This window comes from Canis lupus, chromosome 16 (assembly GCF_048164855.1).
Source record: "Canis lupus baileyi chromosome 16, mCanLup2.hap1, whole genome shotgun sequence".
Taxonomy (NCBI): domain Eukaryota; kingdom Metazoa; phylum Chordata; class Mammalia; order Carnivora; family Canidae; genus Canis; species Canis lupus.
Window position 1 is genome coordinate 2,526,149 of NC_132853.1, and position 22,249 is coordinate 2,548,397.

The window sequence follows — 22,249 nt, forward strand, 5'->3', positions numbered from 1 at the left end:
GACTTAGATCTGAACCCAGTTGGACTCCAAAGACCAGCTCTTTTTACTATACCACAGTAACTGGAAAAATAATGGTAAGAGCCACAAATGCACAGAAAAGAACATGGTTTTTTACATCGTGTTCACACACATTACATTGCAGTACCCCAAAAACCCTGGGACCTTCCCAAGTCAAAGAAAAATTGTTTATTTTTCGAGAGATTTGAGGTTCAGAAAGGTTAGGCGACCAGTCTTGGTCAAGGAGGACTAGGACTGAGCCAGGACTTCCATCTCTTTCTAGGATTCTAGGTTATGCCTCAGGTGGTTACAGACATGCTGTTCTAAATAGTCCCTAGCTGCCTGGACAAAGCCCCCAACAGAACAGGGTACCTTTCATAGAAAATGGGCTCTGAGCATCACTCTAGTAATGATGGAGACCCAAGCTTGTGGAACCCCTGCACAGTCACATGGTCCACACTATTAGGAAAAAGAGTTTTCCAGTGATGCTAGAGTCATGAAGTCCACATGCCCTCCGAGAAGGCTTTTATGTAGGCCTATGAACCACATACAGTGATGCTGAGTTCACAGCTCATTTAAGAGTTGATAATGAACGTAGAAGAAACATTTGCCATCTTGTAGTGCACTAATTTGATCCAGAGCAGGAAAATTTTCAAAATCAAGTCATGTGGAGATACCAAAATGTCTGCACAAAGACTGCACTTTACTGTAAAAATATGGAAAAAATGGCAGGTCTGAATTCCCTACCGATGCTCCAACTTAATTCCAAGACTCTTTTTTTGCCCACAAGGTGAGACATCCAGTATGTTTATTACTCTGTCCCAAATCTTTTTAATTGCTAGGAGGCTCTGTAAACTGGGGCTTAAGAGGTATATTTCAGTAATTAGGAAAACGTACAACCAGTTTATTTGGAGATCAAATTTTACCTGGATGGCCTTGGCAATGACCCCAAGTCTTCCCTAATGATGCATAGCAATGTTTATTCCTTAAGTTAGTATTCCTAAATTGTCCAAGGGCCTCATTTCCAGGAATGTCATGCTTGAAATTTTATTCATATTAATTCTTATGTGAATAAGTGGGCAAAAATAAAAATTTTACATACCTTGCCAATGCTGCTACAAGGAACACTGCCAAACTAATAGCAAAAGATGGTCCCCAAGCTTCTCCTGACACTACTTTAGTTTGCCTAATAAAAGAAAAGCTGGCAAGTTAAAAGAATAAGCTAATTAATCTGAGAATTAAAAGAGCCCACATTTTGTCTATAAGACATACAACCAAAGCCCTTTTCCCTTTCTCAATAAAGAAAAATCAAAGAATCATATCTGGCTTTCAACAATCACACTAATCAATCACCTACAGTCTCTTGTAAATTATTCTCCTAAAAAAAGAAATAATAAAACCTAGGGGCCCCTTCTTTTCTGAGAATGGACCAAATCATATTTGGTCTGGACCACATGACACATACCATTCACACCAATAACACAGCCAAGGGGGGGAAAGTCACAGAAGCCACAGTTCCCATACCAGGCTCAGGCATGCCGTGGCTATATGACCTCAGCACACCTCTCTGAGCCTCAATTTCCAGAACGGTAAGACAGGGATGACAGTACCCACCCTGGAATGTTGAAAAGATTAAATCAAAAAAGCATCTCATGACAGCTGCTGGCACTGCAGCTAGAAAGCTGCTGGATGAACGTTGCTATCATTATGGTCAACATCATGTCCACAAAAGATTTAGGACAGGTGTCCAAGGGCCACACCACAAGGAATTCGATACATTCTTCTCCCAAGTAAATCCTGAGGCAGGCAAGCCCTCAGAGAGGAGGCTCCTGGACCCTGTGCTCAATGAGCTGTGCCAACATGTTAAAGATGCACGAAAAAGACAGGTGTCTTCTACTCAATGTAAATTAAGAGTAGCCTTCAGGCACCTGGCTAGTCGCCAATATGGGCCCATGGGTAGACAAAATTTAGACACCCTTGTCTTATGGGTAATTTGTAGCTTCCAGCTCTTACTGTCAAATCACTCAGGAAAGGAAAAAAAAAGATTAATTACAAAGTTTTGTTGTTTCTCATAATAAAAAACTCATAATTTAACTAAAACAGGAGAATTTACATGAAATATTCATTTTCTCATGCTACTCTTATGGAAAGCCTCAATCCCACAGTGAATGCTAATGCTTCATGGGAACATTTCGTTTAGGAAGGCTTTCCATTCTATCTGTAGTTTTAAGTTTGGTTTATAAGCTTAACCCAAATAACAACAGATTTGAACTGCACAGAACCCCTTATATGGGAATTCTGTTCGATACAATACAGTATTATAAATGTATTTTCTCTTCTTTATGATGTTCTTAATGTTTTCTTTGGCTTACTTTATTGTAAGAACACAGTATATGATATACATGGCATACAAAATATGCATCAATGGAATGTTTATGTTATCAGTAAAGCTTTTGGGCACCAGCTGACTATTAGTATACTTAAGTTTCTGGAGAGTCAAAAACGTGAATTTTTCAACTGTGCAGGGGGTAGGTACCCTTAACCCACTCTTGGCCCCTATTGTTCAATGGTCAAGTATAACATGAATTAAAACAAAATCCACCAAATGGAAATTGTGGAGTTTTCCCTTGACATTCAGCTCCCTACTCCCTCAAAGAAAAGAAGGGGGGGAAAAAAGGAACCAAGGAAACGAAGAGGGAAGGGAAGGAAGGCAGGGGAGAAAGAAGGAAGAAAGCAGCAACTAGAGCCAGAAATGCCTGGTTAAGAAGAAAGGCAGCCCTGCACAGCTACCACCCCAGGGAAAGATGCAAGCAAGCCCTGTTCAAAAGTGAACAATGGCTAAAAGAAACTTAAAAAATGGGGATCCTTGGGTGGCACAGCGGTTTAGCACCTGCCTTTGGCCCAGGGCATGATCCTGGAGACCAGGGATCGAGTCCCACATCGGGCTCCCTGCATGGAGCCTGCTTCTCCCTCTGCCTGTGTCTCTGCCCCTCTCTCTCTCCTCTCTCTCTATCATGAATAAATATTTTTTAAAAAAGAAAGAAAATAAATAAATAAATAAATAATAATAAAAAAGAAAGAAAGAAACTTAAAAAATGACCAACACAGAGCCAGAGCAGTACAAAAACTATTTTATTTTACATTCTGTGGTAAAGCATTCCTCTTTACAATGGACTTGGATTAGAAAATATCAAAAAGTAAAAATCATTTTGTCTTGGATGGTAAAACTGTTTAATTTTTAAATTTTTCCTTTGATAACTACAAAGCGGTCTCAGTAAATACTGTTTTTAATATGCAGGAAAAAAAATCTGCACTTAAGCAGCCGAAAAAATGCAAAACAAATAAATACCTTTTGGGAATTTGTATAAATATTTTCAGTATTCAGAAGCAAGGCTTAATAGCTTAATGAAGTAACACCTGTAGAATGAAAAAAATCAAAGCAGCTGTGTTGTACAGGGGCTTGTCTGAGCTATGAGAGTTCAGATGCCAGCTTTGCCATTTACAGGCAAAGCAAAAATGAGCAACTTACCATAAATTTCTCCAACTTCAGGTTTCTCATCAATAAAATAGCAAACATAGCATCCCCTACATAAAATTTTAACTGTAAATAATGTGACAGCACTAGCAGACTGGCACAGAGACACTCCATAATATGCCTTAAATCTGAAATAATATTTAGCTTTTTTTTTTTTAAGATTTTACTTATTTATTTGACAGAAAGTGAGCACAAACAGGGGGAGCAGCAGAGGGAGAGGAAGAAGCAGACTCTGCTGAACAAGGAGCACGATGCGTGGCGTGATCCCAGGACCCTGAAATCATAACCCGAGTCAAAGGCAGCTGCTTAACCAACTGAGCCACCCAGGCACCCCAATACTTAGCTTTATAGAAAAAAAAGAAGCCCTACCACATATGCAATGCTTTGTGCTATTCTCTCACAGGTAACCTGGGGTCCCCCAACTGGAATACAATCTAAACTAACTCTAGTCCAAGGGTACTGTAAACAGGTCACCAAAAATAACCAGTAGCTAAGGTTTCTAATGCTAAGTTTCAGATACTTTTTGACACAATAAAGTTAGCAAACCAGAAAATTATTTCACAATCAAATATTCACCAAGTCACACAGGACTCCCTGAGACTGGAGGTAAGACAGGATTCTATTCTCAGAGATCTCAAATGTTCACATGTCTGGGAGGGACCAGAGCTAGGGCAGAGGAAGAATCATGTTTCACACCTATGCCCTGAGAGGTACTTGCTAACTCAGCCTGGGGTAGTCACGAGGAAACAGCTTCTAAGGCTAGATCCCAGCAGGAACACTCAGGGCAGAACAGGCCTTCTGAAGGAAGGCAGCATTACAAAGTGGCGTGCAGGCACCTGCCAGGGGAGGGTGAGAGATACAAGGTGGCTCCGTTGCCAGAGGGCTAGAGGGGCAACAGGAAAGAAAACAGGAAAAGGGGCCCAACTGGAAGGGAAGTGGCCCCAGGCAAAGGAGTTAACTGTGCCTCTGCAGTCAAGACCCAGGAAGGGACTGATACTGCGAGGTCAGGAGAGGATGAAGACAAGACACCTGGGAGCTGGCCTCATGGTTGGCTGGTTTCTAAATGCTCTCTGTAATGACAGTGGCCATCCCCACTGTCACCAGACCCCACTATATCCTCAATATTTCTGGCCAAATGCAATCTCCCTCTCTGCCTCTAGACCCCCTCAATGCCAATCTTCCTCCCTGCAGCCGTAAGACTGTTCTTTCTAACAAGCCAATCTCATCCCATCCTTCTCTGGCATGAAAACTTTAGATGGGAACCTCAAGGGCAAAATCCAAACAACTGGGCCTGTATCACTGGGACTCTCTCCAGCCTAGCTTTCTCGTCATATCTCTGTTCCACCCTCTAGAACATCTTTGCTTCGGCTGCAGCCCCTGCACTAAACACTCCCCCTACCCGAACACTCCCCCTACCCACTGCACATGCCTCATCCATCTGGCAAACTCTGGCCCTTCAGTTCGACCACACCAGACCCTAGTGCACACAGGGCCTGAAGTCCTTCCTTGGGAAAAGGGAGCAGGGCAGCAGAATTCCTGGCTAATTCCTACTTACCATTCAGGTCTCAGCTTACTGTTACCACTTCCCATCTTTCACACATCAGACTGGCACAAATACCCAGTGTTGGTAAGGTTGTTAAGAGAAAGGCATTCTCATATTCTCTTGGTAGAAATATAAACTAGGACAACCTTTTTGGAGGATAATTTGGCAACAGCTCTCAAAAAGCAGAATGCACTATATGGCCCTCTGTCACTTTCTTGGGCTGATCAGTGGCAATATGTACAGTATGAGTCTCTTCCTATATCTGGGGAATCCCAGCACTTTAGGAATGAATGAATGAGCTTCACCAATCAGAAGCACTCACTCTCCCCTATAAGGAACACTCTGGCAGTGGTAAAAGGGATGGCAGGAAGACCGGGTTCCTGAAATTGTCAGGGAGGCTAAGCAGTGAGCCAGGCCCCAGCACCAGCTGTGGCAGCAGTGCAGTCTGGAGCACTCTGCACTCACCTGCAGGGGCCTATTCCGCAGCATGATTTCTGACACAGCTCTGGGCCCCAAACCCAGTGCCTGATCTCCCAGCTATTCTGGGAGTCACCTACTATCCTCTACAACGTAATCTTCTTTTCTTAAATCATTCAGTAATTCTACTATTTGCAACAGAGAATTCTGAGCAATACATACTCATAGTCTAAGCCTGAAATTCCACTAGTAATTTATCTGAAGTCTGTACTTACCTAAGTAAAACAAGACATTTGTGTTGCAAAAATCTGATAACCAAAATATGCATCAATAGAATGGGTCAATAAATCATGATAAAGCCATATAATGCATCCTTAGTGATATTAGGATATAGATCTACATGTGCTAATAATGAACAAGTTAACAATAGAGAAAAACTGTGTATAGTAGGACTTCATTTATTTTTAATAGGGAGAGACTGGTAGAGATATATGAATGTTTCATAAAACATTTTTTGGAAAAGACACAAACCCTTAAGAGTGGTTACTTTGGAGGAGGGATATGAAACACACACTTTTCACGTAATATCCCCACTTAAACGGTTTATCATGTTCGTAAATTACCTTCATTATAAAATGTTTTAATCTCTTTTGCTCAGTAAGGACTTCCAAACAGCCATCATCCACAGTCCTTCCTGTTCCTCTCATTGCTGTTCTTCTCCTCCAGGCATTTAGCATTGTGCATTCTTTTAGATGACGTGTATGGATTTTTCTAATCCTGTCACCTACATGAGGCTGTAAATTCTGAGGGCAGGTGCTGTGCTGACCACTGTACTCCCAGCTCCTAGCACAGTGCCTGAACCCAGTGCATGCCAGATAAGTATATGATAAATGAACAAAAGTAACTTTGGCTTCTTTAAAGACTCAGTTCATGTGAAGTGAAACTTTTCCTTAAGTCCTCCCACTTCGATGTGATCCTTTCTCCCCTGGTCCTCCCCCTTTGTACTGTCTTTGTCAGTTTTTCTTTTTCTTTTTTTCCCTTGTCAGTTTATACATCTGGCTCCCTCACTACACTGTGAGTAGACTGAGGGCAAAGATCCACACATCCATCTCTATCTGTGGAGCCTGCCATGGTGCCTAGACACAGAAGGCAAGGAAGAGTTGATAAATAAATGAACAAACCAAAGCTTAAAGTAATTATTTACTTGCGTATTAAAATCAAATGTTACAGTTATTTCCTCCTTAATCCTTCCTGTCTTTTATGATAACAAAATCAAACTGTTTAACGATTTCTAAACAGAAGCGTGCTATGAACTCAAGGCTGTGGAACCATCACCCTGGGTTCACACTAGACTTGGAACAGCAACATCGCTGTTGGCCAGGAAAGCACACAATGTGTCATTGCTTGACTGCTCGCTTTCAACAAATTTTCCTAAATTCAGGATTGTGCTCAGAAGTCAAATTACTATAGCTCAAAAGCAAAAGAAACCAATTCAATTTTCCCGCCTTAAAAATGAACCTGCTTTGTAACAACATTAAATTTCCTGAATGTGATGATTTTATCAAGGTAATGTAGAACATCATAAAGGATTTAGAGGTGGAGGATAATGGTGTCTGCTCCTTACTACTTATTCTCAAATGATTCCACACAAAAAATTAAGAATAACAATGACAACATACGAGTGAACAAGAGTGATAAAACGTTAACAAATAGAAGTAAAGAGTGTATATGGGGAAAAAAAAGAGTGCATATGACTGCTCATTGCACGTTACGGTTACTTTTCTGCAAGCACAAATTTTTTTTCAGTTAAAAAAAAAAAGAAACCACTGAAAAGAAAAGAAAAAAGCTATTTCACCTTTCCCACTATTTAAACGCATCAATCAGGGAGAAATAAAAATAGTACTTTGATGGAGATAACAAATATATTTGAATAAAGCAGTTCAGAACAATTCTAAAATTACTTTAAGTAATTCATTTTACTTCATTTTAAAATAATTACAAAGACTCATCCATATGGTATCTGGGGGTAAATCATTCTCCCCAACAAACAGGGAACATCTGTTGTATAAAACCTTCTAAGAGGCTAGATGACACAATGGAACAGAAAGGTCTCAAACTGGCAATTTCCAAACTACTCAAGGTAACACTTTCCTAGCTCTTCAGAGCTAAGATACCAAGACAAAAAATGTAAGAGGTAAACAACAGCTGGAAAAATACCAGCTATACATAACCTGTTCAAGTTTCTGTATCTGTACAACTTGACTCAGAAATTTAAAATAAAAGTTAAAATTTGAAAATCTCAATTTTATCACTCCTTTTTTGGTGGTCATTAAAAAAAAAAACAAAAAAAAAACAAAAAAAACACCTCTTGGGGCACCTGGATGGTTCAGTTGGTTAAGTGTCTGCCTTGAGCTCAGATCATGATCCTGGGGTCCTGGGATCCAGCCCTGCATTGAGCTCCTGGCTCAGTAGAGTCTGCTTCTTCCCCTCTCCACCGCTCATGTGCGCTCGCTCTCTCTCTCTCTCTCTCGCTCGCTCTCTCTCTCTCTGTCTCAAATAAATAAAATCTTAAAAAATATATATACTCCTGTCTAGCATTGAGAGCTAAAAGTACCAATGTAAAAAAAGCTGGTCTGAAAAGAGTACCTACTACTAAAGGCCAGGCACAGGGCCAGATTCTTTATATTTCTAATAATTTCTAATCATTATAAATATCGGCATATATAAATACTATTGATACTATTCCACAGGTGAGGAAGCCAAGGTTCATTGAGGAATTAAATGGCTTTAATCTCTCAGAAATTAGGAGGGGCCCAGTCACCATAGCTTAAAAAGAACACTTCAATCCACTTCCTAGGCATGTTCCCACTATGAGGCCTCCAGTCTAGCTTCCCTCCACTCAATTCTCACCTTGACAACTACGTTGACCATCCTATTTAACATTATAATCTGCCTTCCACCTCAACACTCTGAAGTCCCCTTACATTGCATTAGTTTTTCTTTTTGTTTTGAAATAATGGTAAATTCACATGCCAACAAAAGAAATAATGCATTGAGTTTCTGTAAACCCATGACCCAGTTTCCCCCAAAAGTAATATTTTGCATAACTGTAGTACAGTATCACCTGCATTACTTTTTTCTCCTAATACCTATCAATTTCTAACATTAATATATTTATAATAGTTGTTATTATCTATCTATCCTCACTAAAATACAAATTCCTTGCAGGCAAGAATCTTTAAATTTTGTTCCCTGCTATATCCTAAGCACCTACAACAGCACCTTCTCTGTAAGAGGAACTCAGTAAGTGTATGTAGAATGAGTCAATGCACTATATTGCTCTGGCTCCTCCAACAGGAAATAGACTAGCTCTTTAAGAGACCATCTTGGGCAGCCCGGGTGGCTCAGCAGTTTAGCACCGCCTTCAGCCCAGTGCGTGATCCTGGAGACCTGGGATCGAGTCCCACATCAGGCTTCCTACATGAATAAATAAAAATCTTTAAAAAAAAAAAAAAAAGAGAGAGAGAGAGAGAGAGAGAGACCACCTTGGTAAATAAGAGGATTCTGAAACATCAGGGAAAGTTTACACTCACCCATGGTGACATAAGGCAACTTATCAGTTGATCCATGAGGATAGATGCTGTAGAGGTGAGGTCCAGTAACATCTACTCCCCCCAAAACTAGGGCTGCACCAATGTAACCTTGATACCTGGTGATCAGAGTATGTATAAGAAAAAAAAAAAAAATGAGTCTACATTGCATCACTATACACTTAACCAAAAGCTGTATAGAAGCCAGACAAAAAAAAAGGCTTTTCTTACACTGCTGTTTCATTAAATGGTTACTGTTTTTAAGGGAACAAAACAGAAGGAATTTAAGTCGGGACATCCACTATCAGCCCAGACTCAATCCTGTGAGGCCTTCCAACATGCCTATTTCCTCAGTCATAGTGCTCTCTCTTTTTTTTTTTTTTTTAAGATTTTATTTATTTATTCATGAGAGACACAGAGAGAGAAAGAAAGGCAGAGACACAGGCGGAGGGAGAAGCAGGCTCCATGCAGGGAGCCTGATGTGGGACTCGATCCCGGGTCTCCAGGATCACACCCCGGGCCAAAGGCAGCATTAAAGCGCTGAGCCACCTGGGCTGCCCATACTGCTCCCTTTAAAAGAGGATCGTTCTTGGGGCGCCTGGGTGGCACAGTCGTTAAGCATCCGACTCTTGGATTCAGCACAGGTCATGATCTCAGGCTCACGAGATCAGACCCCAATCAGGCTCTGTGCTCAGCGCAGAATCTGCTTCAGATTCTCTCTCTCAAATTAGTAAATAAATCTTAAAAAAAAAAAAGAAAGAAAGAAAGAAAAAACAAACACCACTCTCACTTTAGAGAAGAGAAAACCAACCCAAAGACGTTAAGTGCCAGCCCAATCTCTCATAGCTGAGTTTGGCTTACTCCACAATTTATCAGCACTCTTCCCATCACAACTCTCAGTGATCAGCAAATCAACTACTTTCAAAGTTAACATTGAAGAGCTGCTAAACTCAAGCTGTTCAAATTCTCAACCTCATCTCACCATAACCTCACAGGAAAATGGCTCATATCTAAACACCTTCTCTTTTGAAAAAATTCACAAAATTATAATCATAGATATACGTTCTTATTGAGTAAAAGAAAAATGTTTCATCATGCTGAAAAGTGAATGACAAAGTAACTCCACAATAACCTAAAAAACCCATTGCTACTGCCCACAGGATGAAGCTAAGCCTCTTAAGGAACATGGATGGGAATACATTTTCCACCCCATCCTACCTCCATTCAATTATGCATGTATTTGTTCCTTTGGACCCTTCACCTGGTTGGTTTTCTACTTCTACAGTTTGCTTTCCCTATATTTGGTTCCAATTTTTACCATTAGAATTGCCACACTAAATCAACTTGTGGATTTAAATTCCTCCACCATGAGTCTTTAGCTTTTTGGGAAGAAAAATGAAACCAACACATAATGAATTTGCCTAACAACATAATCATTACACTTGGTACAAAAAAAACACAAGAACCAATCCAAATCCTAACTGTAGACTGTATGAGACATAACTACTCATCAGGAAGCACTCTAGGTAACCAGAATAGTCAAGTCCAATTATTTCCCCTATTCCCTTACTACCAAACTGATTTCAGAAAGACTATTTCAAAGATGCCTGGCTGGCTTAGTCAGTAAGGCATACAACTCTTGATCTCAGAGTTGTGGGCTTGAGCCCCACATTGGGTACAGAAACAACTTTAAAAAAGTAAAATCTTTTAAAAGAAAGAGAAAGAGAGGAAGGAAGAATATTCCAGTTTTAAATGGAAAATTAAAGAGCAGGAAAGGAGTTCAGAAACAGTCTCAAAAGAAAACAGAGGCCTAGAGAGAGGAAAAGAATCTGGTCCTAAGCCATGTGAGGTAGTAGCAGGGTTAAGACTAGGTCACAGGGCTCTGGGATGAGTGGGAATCACCAGACCCACCACTCCCACCCCAGTCCAGTGCCTGACCCACTACACCAACTGCCTACCCAAACAGGCTATTTATATAAGGTCAATAATAATCAGTTAATGCCCTTCCAAGCTAAAATATAACCTCTGTGTGATGCCTTTAAAAGAATTTAAGATATTTTGGCAAGTTACTGTATTCCTTAAAAATTGACCCAGAGGGGCAGCCCCAGTGGCTCAGCGGCTAAGCGCCGCCTTCGGCCCAGGGCCTGATCCTGGAGACCCAGGATCGAGTCCCATATCAGGCTCTCTGCATGGGGCCTGCTTCTCCCTCTGCCTGTGTCTCTCGCCTCTCTCTCTTTCATGAATAAATAAAACCCTTAAAAAAATTAAAAAAAAAATTTTGACCCAGAAACTACTTCCAGGAATCAAATTCTAAGGATATAATCAGACAAATATGCAGAAATGAATGCACAGGAATGTTTACTGCAATACTGTTTAGGATGCCAAAAAAGTGGAGAGAATTAGCTAAATAAACTGAGATAGCTATGCAACACTCGTGTGACATTTTCTCTATCACTGATGGCAGTGCAACTCAGTACAACCTTTCTCAAGGGCAGGTTTGACGATATGTATCAAAATGTTAAATGTGCATATCTTTGACTCAGTAATTCCACTTCTAGGAATTTATTTTAGAATACAGCATAAGGAATTAATCACACAAGTTAAGTACCTAAAAAGTTTATGTTCCAAAGGGTTCATAGAATACCTTATAATACCTTAAAACAAGAAATACTGTTAATTAAAGTTCAAAATTGGTTAAATTATGCTATATCTATAGAATGGAATACTGTGATACCAGCAGAAATTGATACTCATCAGTGGTTCTTTAACTTTTATGGGTCACAGACCCCTTTGAAAAACTATTAATATTGTAGAACCCTGACTTATAGTAAGTGTACATATAGAGGTTTGTTTTTTTCGTTTTTTTTTTTTTTACTATGTCAGGAGGGTCACAGGTCTCCAGAACTCCTCTATGGGCTCAAGGTAAAACTCTGGATGCTGTACTCTTCTACTAATGGAAACAACATTCACAATATGCTTTAAAGTGAACAGGGTCAGTTACCAAACAACACATAGGATTCCACCGTTGTAAATACATAAATGAGCAAATATCATGGTATAAAAGGACTGCAAAAATAGTTCTCAAAGATTTACAATGTATGTGTCTAAGTAACAAAACATCAGCTGACATTTATTTCCTTCTTTTCACATTTCCACAGTGTTGGAAATTTTTATAATAATCACATATTACTTTTACAGTAATGTTTTTAAAGTTAATTTTCATTTTGAAATGCTCCAAATGAAAACTATATTCAACACGCACTGGTAGATGAAAAGATCAGTTTGTATTCTAGCACAGAATATACAACTATGACCCCATTTTTAAAGAACCATGTATTAGTAAACGGAAAAAACCTTGAAAGGCATATAGTAACCCGCTAGCACCAACAGCTTATGGATGGTAGGAACTCAGATGATTTTTGTATTTTTTTAGTTTATCTCTATCTTCCACCTTAAGTTTTACTGAGAACATGTGCTAATAATAAGGAAGCAAAAGAGGATCAAATGAAGGAGTGAACAAACTAAAGACTGGAAGTATATCCAGCCAACCAAAACATGATTTTTCCCTGAACTGTAAAATTCTTATTCTTCTTTTGGGCTTTTCAGAATTTTCCAAATTTTGTACTTGGAATATACTTGGATCTTGCTGGTTTTCATCTGTGAGTCTAGCATGGCCCCGGGCTCTCAGCAAGTGGATATGAGGCACCGTGGAGCTGTGCAGCAAGGCCTGTAACATAGTTCCTGTTTTACAGGTGAGAAGACCAGGATTTAGGAGTCTATGGGCAGGAAGCCTAGTCATAACTACCTAATCCATGCTTGGCTGTACCTAGCCCTTATGTGGGTGATTTCCACTTATTTATGTGCATGGTCATATTCCTAATCCTGGATAATTATTGCCTATCAAATAAATTCTCCCAGTAGAGTATAGACTCTATGTATTCTATGAACTCTTTGGACTCCAGCAAGTAGAATATATGCTACTTTCAAAGGGGAAAAAAAACACAATTAATATAATAAATAAGAGCCTCTATATATTCAAAGAGTTTTTGGAATACAGAAATATACCACAAAGATTTCTATTAGACTCAACTAGGAGGCTCATGCTCAGAGGGAACAAGTCACATATTCATCATCTACATCCAGCCATCACCCAAGTAAAATAAAACTACTGCTTATGTAAGGTAAAAGATGTCCACTTCTGCTTATCAAACTCCCTTTTATGACTGATTCACAGACTCAGAAATGGGTTATTCAGGGAAAAATGAATCATACACCAAGAAAAATACATCCAGCCTCTGAGTTTTATGGGGATCCAACTGGGCATTAGACCCTGCGCTGGGCATTAGGCCCTATACTGGGCATTGTTGTTAAGCTTTCCTTCTTTATTCATTTCCTCCTCCAAAGTCAGAAGAGTCAGAAACTATTATCTTCATCTTACTAAAGAAGAAACTGAGGCTAAGAAAGGTAAAGTGAGGGACGCCTGGGTGGCTCAGCGGTTGAGCATCTGCCTTCAGCCCAGGGCATGATCCTGGAGTCCCGGAATAGAGTCCCACATCAGGCTCCCTGCATGGAGCCTGCCTCTCTCTCTCTCTCTCTCTCTCTCTCTCTCTCTCTGTCTCTCATGAAAAAATAAATAAAATCTTAGAAAGAAAGAAAGAAAGAAAGAAAGAAAGAAAGAAAGAAAGAAAGAAAGAAAGAAAGAAAGGTAGGTAGGTAAGGTGAACAGCACAAGGTTACAAAACTCTGAGCATTTTAGATGAGACCTGAACCAAACTTCTGAAGTGAAATCCTATGCTTTTTTCCCTTATACCACTTTTACATTTTATGTAATTCATCAAGAATGTCAGGAAACATAATGAACCACAATCATCCTGGTTAAATTTGAAAATGTTCCTCTCAAAACTTTGATAAAATTTAATTTTTATAAAGTATGTTAAACTAAAAATAAAACACTGAAAAAAGTGAATTTAGAATTCCTAAAACATTCTAAAGAGATTAACAGAAACATCTGCTAAGTTTAGCTAGATGCTTTAAATGACACTGGAAGGAATCTTGAAAATTTGCTACTTACTGCCATTTTACAAGTTTAAAAAGTCTTTTAAATGTAATGCACCACACAAACCACCAGAGGGAGCTTTAAATTTGAAACCAAAATCACAAATGTTTTCAGAAATCTTGACAACCATGTGCTTTAACAAGTTCTCACACTCTACTGGGAGAATTTATTTGATAGGCAATAATTATCCAGGATTAGGAACATGACCATGCACATAAATAAGTGGAAATCACCCACATAAGGGTTAGGTACAGCCAAGCATGGATTAGGTAGTTATGACTAGGCTTCCTGCCCATAGACTCCTAAATCCTGGTCTTCTCACCTGTAAAACAGGAACTATGTTACAGGCCTTGCTGCACAGCTCCACTGTGCCTCATATCCACTTGCTGAGAGCCCGGGGCCATGCTAGACTCACAGATGAAAACCAGCAAGTTCAAAGAAAGGCAAGAGGCAGGAAGGAAGTAAAACTAGGCAGGGACTAACTGACCAGAGCATATGCTCCCACTTCTAAAGGCAACATCTACTACTTAGGTCCAGATTACTGCCACCTATTATCCCATCCTCTTTATTAATTTTTTTCAGATGAAGCCGGGAAATAATTAATTAAAAAAAAATTTTTTAACCCAGAAATCCAGATTTTTTTATTCCTATCTTCCTATTTATAATTATTAGCCACTATTAAAAAAAAAAAAAAAAAACACCACTGTAACCCAAATACAATTCCTCTACAACCTGAATATGGCCTGTGTGCTGCCAGCTCACAACCTTTACTTTCCCTCTAATCTCACAGGCCTGGATGCAGCTGCTACTGCTTCAGGCTGAGATAAAGAAAATGTTTTCTAGGGACGCCTGGGTGGCTCAGCAGTTGAACACCTGCCTTTGGCCCAGGGCGTGATCCTGGAGTCCCAGGATCGAATCCCGCAATGGGCTCCCTGCATGGAGCCTGCTTCTCTCTCTGCCTGCCCCGCCCCCCTCTGTGTCTCTCATGAATAAATAAGAAAAAAAATATATATTTTCTGTAGATTGCCTAATGAATGAGGACAAGAATAATAAACATCTCTGATCAACTTCAAAGGAAAAAAAAAAAGCACTCTGATTCTACATTCTACAAACCTGGGGATCCCTGGGTGGCACAGCGGTTTGGCGCCTGCCTTTGGCACAGGGTGCGGTCCTGGAGACCTAGGATCGAATCCCACGTCAGGCTCCCGGTGCATGGAGCCTGCTTCTCCCTCTGCCTGTGTCTCTGCCTCTCTCTCTCTCTCTATCATAAATAAAAAGTAAAAAACAAAAAAAACAAAAACAAAAATACAAATCTACAAAGAAGGAAAAGGACTCTGTTAGAGATAATGCAGGTCCCAAGGGGAGAAACTGGAATTCTAAACTACGGCTGAACGTCCAGGGTATTTCCTAGTTCTGCTCTAATACACTGGGGCTCTCTTCCCTCTCTGAGGAGCAAAAGAGCAAATGAGGAAACAGACTCAGATTCTGAAAAAGAAGAGACCTATACTAATGTGAGGTAATGATATGATTAAGGAAGAAAGGAGACAAAACTAAGAGTGCAATGGGTGGGAGTCAGCAGCAGGGTGTGAAGGTCAGGTTGGCTGGGCAACTACACCTCCCTAAGACTCAGCTTCACTTCAGTATTAGAGATGTTAACAGCCCTTATCTCAGACTGAAAAGGATAAAATGAAACCATGCATAAAGCACTAAGCACAGGGTATGGCATAAAGAGATAGATAAATGTGCACTAATATTAATGTTATATCCACTCACAGGTGCCTACAAATACAATTTTTCATTTCACTGTAATTTTGTTCCTAAAAGAGGGAGAACGAAAACAATCATTTGTGTCTGTGTTCACAAAATGAACTCAAAGGTTCTGTCCAGTTCTAACTTTACCATAAATAAAAGAGATTTTTTTTTAAGAGTTTATTTATTTGTTCAGGAGAGGCACAGAGAGAGAGAGGCAGAGGGAGAAGCAGGCTCCATGCAGGGAGCCTGATGCGGAACTCGATCCCGGGACTCCAAGATCACGCCCTGAGCGGAAGACAGACGCTCAACCACTGAGCCACCCAGGCGTCCCAAAAGAGAAATTTTTTTTTTTTAAATCCAATAATGCCCTATGCCTCTGGAAATGACAGTTCGTCACATGCAATTTATTCATGGGGGGGAAGATAGACCCCATAAATTCAAATACATCATCAAAAGCCTTCTGAAATTAAAATGGTAACAACTGATTTCTAGAATAAAATGTGTATTTCTGAATGTTTTTCCTCTAGCTTCCAAGATCCCCTCAGCTGAAAATCTAAGATATGAGAAAAAGATGCTACAGAAATCCCCATCCTGGAACAAACACAGTATTCCGAAGAGGCACCTGCGCCCCAATGTTTACAGCAGTAGTGCCCAAAATAGTCAAACTATGCAAGGAGCCCAGATGTCCCTCAACAGATGAATGGATAGACATGATATATACATATACACAAATTACTCAGCCATAAAAAAAAGAAACCTTACCATTTGCAATGATATGGATAGAACTAGAAGCTATTATGCTATGCAAAATAAGTCAATCAAAGATAGAATTACATGATTTCACTCACATGTGGGATTTAAGAAACAAAAGACGATCATAGGGGAAGGGAAGGAAAAATAAAATAAGACAAAATCAGAGAGGAAGACAAACCATAAGAGACTCTTAACTCTAGGAAACAAACTAAGGTTGCTGGAGGAGGGCAGGTGGGAGGATGGGGTAACTGAGTGAGGACACGTAATGTGATGAAACTGGGTGTCACATGCAAATGATGAATCACTGAACTCTACCTAAGACACTAGTAATATACTATATGATAATTAATTGAATTTAAATAAAATTAAATTTTAAAAAAAAGGAAATCCCTACCCTAAAGCCTTACCTGAAAAGCATCTGCTTCAACATCCGATTGGCCGTCACGACCCTGGGCAGGCGGCCAGTGGAGAGGGAGTGGAGCTCCAAATTGGAAGAAATGAGCTGGGTTGTCATATCAGTGTCTGCAGCTGTCCCAGCACCACAACAACTAAAAAATACAATTAGAAACTTAGCTGAAATTCAATTACCAAAGGGGTCAATTAGAAGTGGAACTTCTCGGATAACTTCCAGTAAGTTCAGGTACACAGAGAGACGTTTTTTAGTATATTCTGCACTGTAACTAATCAATCTTAAAAAAACATGAAACTGGTGGCTCAGTGGTTGAATGTCTGCCTTTGGCTCAGGTTGTGATCCCGGAGTCCTGGGATCCAGTCCCGCATTCGGCTCCCCACAGGGAGCCGAATTCATGTCCCTCATGAATTAAAAAAAAAAAAAAAAAAAAAAAACTTAAATATGAAACTGAGACTATGCATCTAGTTATATGCAAATGTATTTTCTGTGGCCTGACAGAACATTTCAAATCATTAGCCTCTATGCCTCTAACAGACTATGCATTTTATTAATCCTATAAAAATATATCCAAGCTGTACCAAAGAACAAGGCATGTTAAAAAGCCTTGCAATTTAACATTTACCAAGTGTTTACTACCAGGTACCCATCATAACAAAGTGCTGAGAATAAAGAAAATAGGACACAATCTAAGCCCTTGATTTAAAAGTTGAGTGGAGGGAAAAAAAAAAAAAGTTGAGTGGAGGAGACAAAAATAGGCAAAAATTCTAATACCTTGTATAATACGATACTGCAGCAGAGGTACAAAATGCTATGGGAACCTGGAAGAGACAGTGATTAATTCTGATCTTTGAGAAGAAGTATCACATGAGCTGGATTTAAAAGAATAAAAACACTGTATAAACAAAGAGCAAAGGGCAATTCTAAGCAGAGGGACTGGCAAAAGCAAAGGTGAAACAGCTTGGAGATGAGGGGAACAGGGACAATCTGGTGTAACTGGTTTTAAGAGGGTGATGGCAGCTAAATAAGCTGAAAAGGTAAAATTCTGTGGCACTGTGCAAGATATTAAATACCATGCTACAGAGTTTATTCTGAAAGCAGTGTGGAAATGTGAGACGTCTCCTGAAATGTTTTTTTAAAGATTTTTTAATTTATTTATTCATGAGAGACACAGAGAGAGAGAGAGAGAGGCAGAGACACAGGCAGAGGGAGAAGCAGGCTCCATGCAGGGAGCCCCACGTGGGACTTGATCCCGGGACTTCAGGATCACGCCCCGGGCCAAAGGCAGGCACCAAACCGCGGAGGCACCAAGGGATCCCTCTTGAAATATTTTTTTTTTAATTTTTATTTATTTATGATAGTCACACAGAGAGAGAGAGAGAGAGAGGCAGAGACATAGGCAGAGGGAGAAGCAGGCTCCATGCACCGGGAGCCCGACGTGGGATTCGATCCCGGGTCTCCAGGATCACGCCCTGGGCCAAAGGCAAGCGCCAAACCGCTGCGCCACCCAAGGATCCCTTGAAATATTTTTAAAGAGGAAAGGGATATAATCAGATCTGTGTTTTACAAAATCCAATATGGCAAAATGGTGGATGATAAAGAGACCAAAGGCAGAGGTCATTTAAATGACAGCTGCAATAGTCCTGCTGTGAAACAAGAATGTGAACTAAGGCTTCAGCGGAGGGAATGGTTTCAAGAGGCATACAGAAAGCATAACCGGGGAACCAAGCAAATTAAAGACTAAAGCAAAGAGAAAACTTGTGGGTGACAAGCTTAAGTGATGGGCAGATGAAAATACCATTCAAAGGAGACCAAAAAAAAAAAAAAAAGAAAAAAGAAAAAAAAAGAAAATACAAGTTAAACAACAGGTTTTCGTGAGGAACAAAGTAAATTCAGTTTTAGCCCTGACAAGTTTGAAAACATAAGAGCTCTTCAAACCAATTGATACTTACTAAATGTTAGGAGATATGAAGTGTATTTTTGAACAGTTCTTGTCTGCAACAACCATTCCTTCAGTTGCCCTTGTATCTGCTCCAAGAACTATGCCATCCTATTTTTCAAAAAAACACATTTTAAAACAATTTCACATATATAAAACACAGCTCTCTACTCTGGTTTAGGAAGAACAATGTTGGCCATACCTTGCTTTCCCCAAACCTCCACCCGCCCCCGCCCCCCCCCCCCCCAGCTGAAACTCCTTCCAAAAACATTGTGCTATACTTTCAGAATTCAAGAAAAGCCTTGTTATAACGCTATCGGGTGAATCCCGAGTGGGTGGCAGGAATTATCACTCCTGTGTTCAAACGAGGCTCACAAATTCAGTGAATTCCTTACGAATCACAGACCTAATATGGCAAACGTCTGGATTAAGATGCAGAAATCCGGGGATCCCTGGGTGGCGCAGTGGTTTAGCGCCTGCCTTTGGCCCAGGGCGCGATCCTGGAGACCCGGGATCGAATCCCACGTCCGGCTCCCGGTGCATGGATCCTGCTTCTCCCTCTGCCTGTGTCTCTGCCCCCCTCTCTCTCTCTCTCTCTGTGACTATCATAAATAAATAAAAATTAAAAAAAAAAAAAAAAAAAGATGCAGAAATCCTTCCACTGGAATAGCCGCCTCTGTCAATTTCTTTCGAAGTGACATCACTCTTAAACAACAATAACCACGATCTCTTTTGACCCTCTCAACAACTTAAAGCGGGAATTACTGTGTCCATTTGATGGAAGTGCGGCGGTGAGGAGGAAAGCGACTTGCCCAACGTTGGAAGTAGCATAAAAGTCACATGGTTAAACAGACCTGTCTGACCCGAAATCTTGCGTTCTCCCATTAAATAACCCTGCTTCCCAAATTAGTATCTTAGGGGCAGCCCGGGTGGCTCAGCGGTTTAGCGCCTGCCTTTGACCCAGGGCCTGATCCTGGAGTCCCGGGATCGAGTCCCACGTCAGGCTCTCTGCATGGAGCCTGTTCCTCCCTCTGCCTGTGTCTCTGCCTCTCTCTGTCTCTGTGTCTCTCATGAATAAATAAATAAAATCTTTAAAAAAAAAAAATTAGTGTCTTAAAGACAAAAAAAAAAAAAAAAAGGATTGGTCTCACGTCAAGAACTCTAAAAAGTGAGCAAAGAATATAAACTGTTTTTAGGCGCACGAAACCTCCAGACAAACGCTAAAGATCCTTTTCCCTTCTCTGAAACATAAGCCCTCCCTGACGGAGACCGGAGAAGTCAAAGGAAACCAAGCGGCCCGGTTCCCGTCATCCGTCGTCACCGCCGCTCCTGGCCTGTGCCAGCTCACCTTGTAGACCACCCCCGCGATGGTCGTGCCAGTCTTCCGCGCCATTGGAAGCTTGTACCCCTTTTTCGCAAAATCGGCTTCCAAAACGGCATTTCTGAAAGAACAGGGAGAGAGTAAAGCGTCGAAGGGCAGGGCCACATCGCTCCGCACTGGCACCGAGAGCGCCGCTGAATCCCCCCAACATCAGGCCTAGAGTCGCGTTTTTCGACGTGCAGTGCGTCGCCGAGGGGTCGCGTGTCGCCCAAAGAGGCAGAGACGGAACCTGGCCGGGTGCGCTGGGCAAGTGGAAGGGCGGGCTCGGCCGCAAGAGAAACCCACTCGCCCTCGAGGGGCCCTCGTTCCCCTGAGTCACACGGGCCGCGGGGCGCCGGGCGCGGGGCGCAGGCCGCAAGCCCCGCCGTGCACCCTTCACTTGGGACTTCCCAGACCAGACCCGGGCCCAGCTCCGACCCCGGCACCGCACTCCCGCTCCCGCCTGGAACCCGGCCCCGGGCTCGGCCGCACCTGCGACAGTTATCGAAAGAAAAGCCTCCGACCGGCCGCTCATACACTGACACCGCCGCCATCTTCCCGAGAAAGTGCTTCCGCCCGGAGGGCCAAGCACTTCCGGCGCCGGCGGCGACCTGCGCGCTGAGGGGCGGGGCGAGCTCCGCGCCGGGGCCTTTGATCTTCGAGTTCTGGCTTCCTAGAGGAGCCCCGACGTGTCTGGAGTATTTCGCCCCAAGTGGCGCGGAGGTGTAACTGACGCCGGGGCAGGGAAAGGACTTGTCCAAGCTGGTGGCTCGGGAGACCAGACTCCTGCGGACCAGACAGAGCTGTTTCTACTGTGAATCACACTCCGTGTTTTTTTTTTTATTTTTTTATTTATTTATGATAGTTACAGAGAGACAGAGAGGCAGAGACACAGGCAGAGGGAGAAGCGGGCTCCATGCACCGGGAGCCCGATGTGGGATTCGATCCCGGGTCTCCAGGATCGCGCCCTGGGCCAAAGGCAGGCGCCAAACCGCTGCGCCACCCAGGGATCCCACACTCCGTGTTAATTAGGAGACAGACAGCCCCACCGCCTCCTTGCACTGAGCAAGTCCCCTCAACTCTGAACCTCTTTCCTCTGCTGCCAAACGGGGATGAGAGCTACCTCAAAAGGCTGCTGAGAAGTGAGAACAAGAAGAAGCATGTGAGAAGATGCTCAACGTCATTGGCCATTGAAAAAAATGCACATTGGGCAGCCCGGGTGGTGCAGCAGTTTAGCACCAACTTCAGCCCGGGGTGTGATCCTGGAGACCTGGGATCGAGCCCCACATTGGGCTCCCTGCATGGGGCCTGCTTCTCCCTCTGCCTGTGCCTCTGCCTCTCTCCCTCTCTCTCTCTCTGCAACTCTATGAATAAATAAATAAAATCTTTAAAAAAAAATAATGCACATCAAAATGACAGCGCACGCTCCCTAGAATGGCTAAAATCAAAAAGAGAAAATAATAAGAGTTGGTGGTGACGAGGGGAAGCTGGAATCCTCATCATACGTGCCTGGTGGAAAATCGTTTGGCAATTCCCCAAAAGGTAAACACAGACCCAGCAATTTGTCTCTAAAGTATATACCCAAGAGAATCAAAAGTTTTTATGGTCACAAAAACCTGTACACAAATACTCATAGCAGCATAATTTAGCGTAGCCAAATAATGGAAACAACCCAAATGTCCATCAACTGATAAATGGATAAACGAAATGTGGTGTGTCCACACAACAGCATATTATTCAGCTATAAAAGGGAAGGAAACATTGATAAGTGCTACAACAGGGCTGAACCTTGAAAGTATTGTGCTAGGGAGGCCTGGGCGGCTCAGTGGTTGAGCATCTGCCTTCGGCTCAGGTCGTGGTCCCGGGGTCCCAGGGTCAAGCCCTGCATCAGGCTCCCC

The 22,249-nt window shown here is 41.7% G+C and overlaps 1 protein-coding gene across 1 annotated transcript in view; it reads right to left on the minus strand.

The window, feature by feature from the left end:
* PSMB7 (proteasome 20S subunit beta 7) overlaps positions 1-20,986 on the minus strand; it is a 63,320-nt gene extending 42,334 nt beyond the window's left edge. Inside the window, exons 1-5 of the mRNA XM_072777875.1 lie at positions 20,844-20,986; positions 20,340-20,433; positions 19,005-19,102; positions 17,051-17,191; positions 9,086-9,201 (exon numbers count right to left, since the gene is read on the minus strand). Coding sequence (XP_072633976.1) covers positions 9,086-9,201; positions 17,051-17,191; positions 19,005-19,102; positions 20,340-20,433; positions 20,844-20,905 — 511 coding nt within the window. The 5' untranslated portion in view covers positions 20,906-20,986. The remainder of the gene's footprint in view (positions 1-9,085; positions 9,202-17,050; positions 17,192-19,004; positions 19,103-20,339; positions 20,434-20,843) is intronic.
* Positions 20,987-22,249: the final 1,263 nt, after the last annotated feature.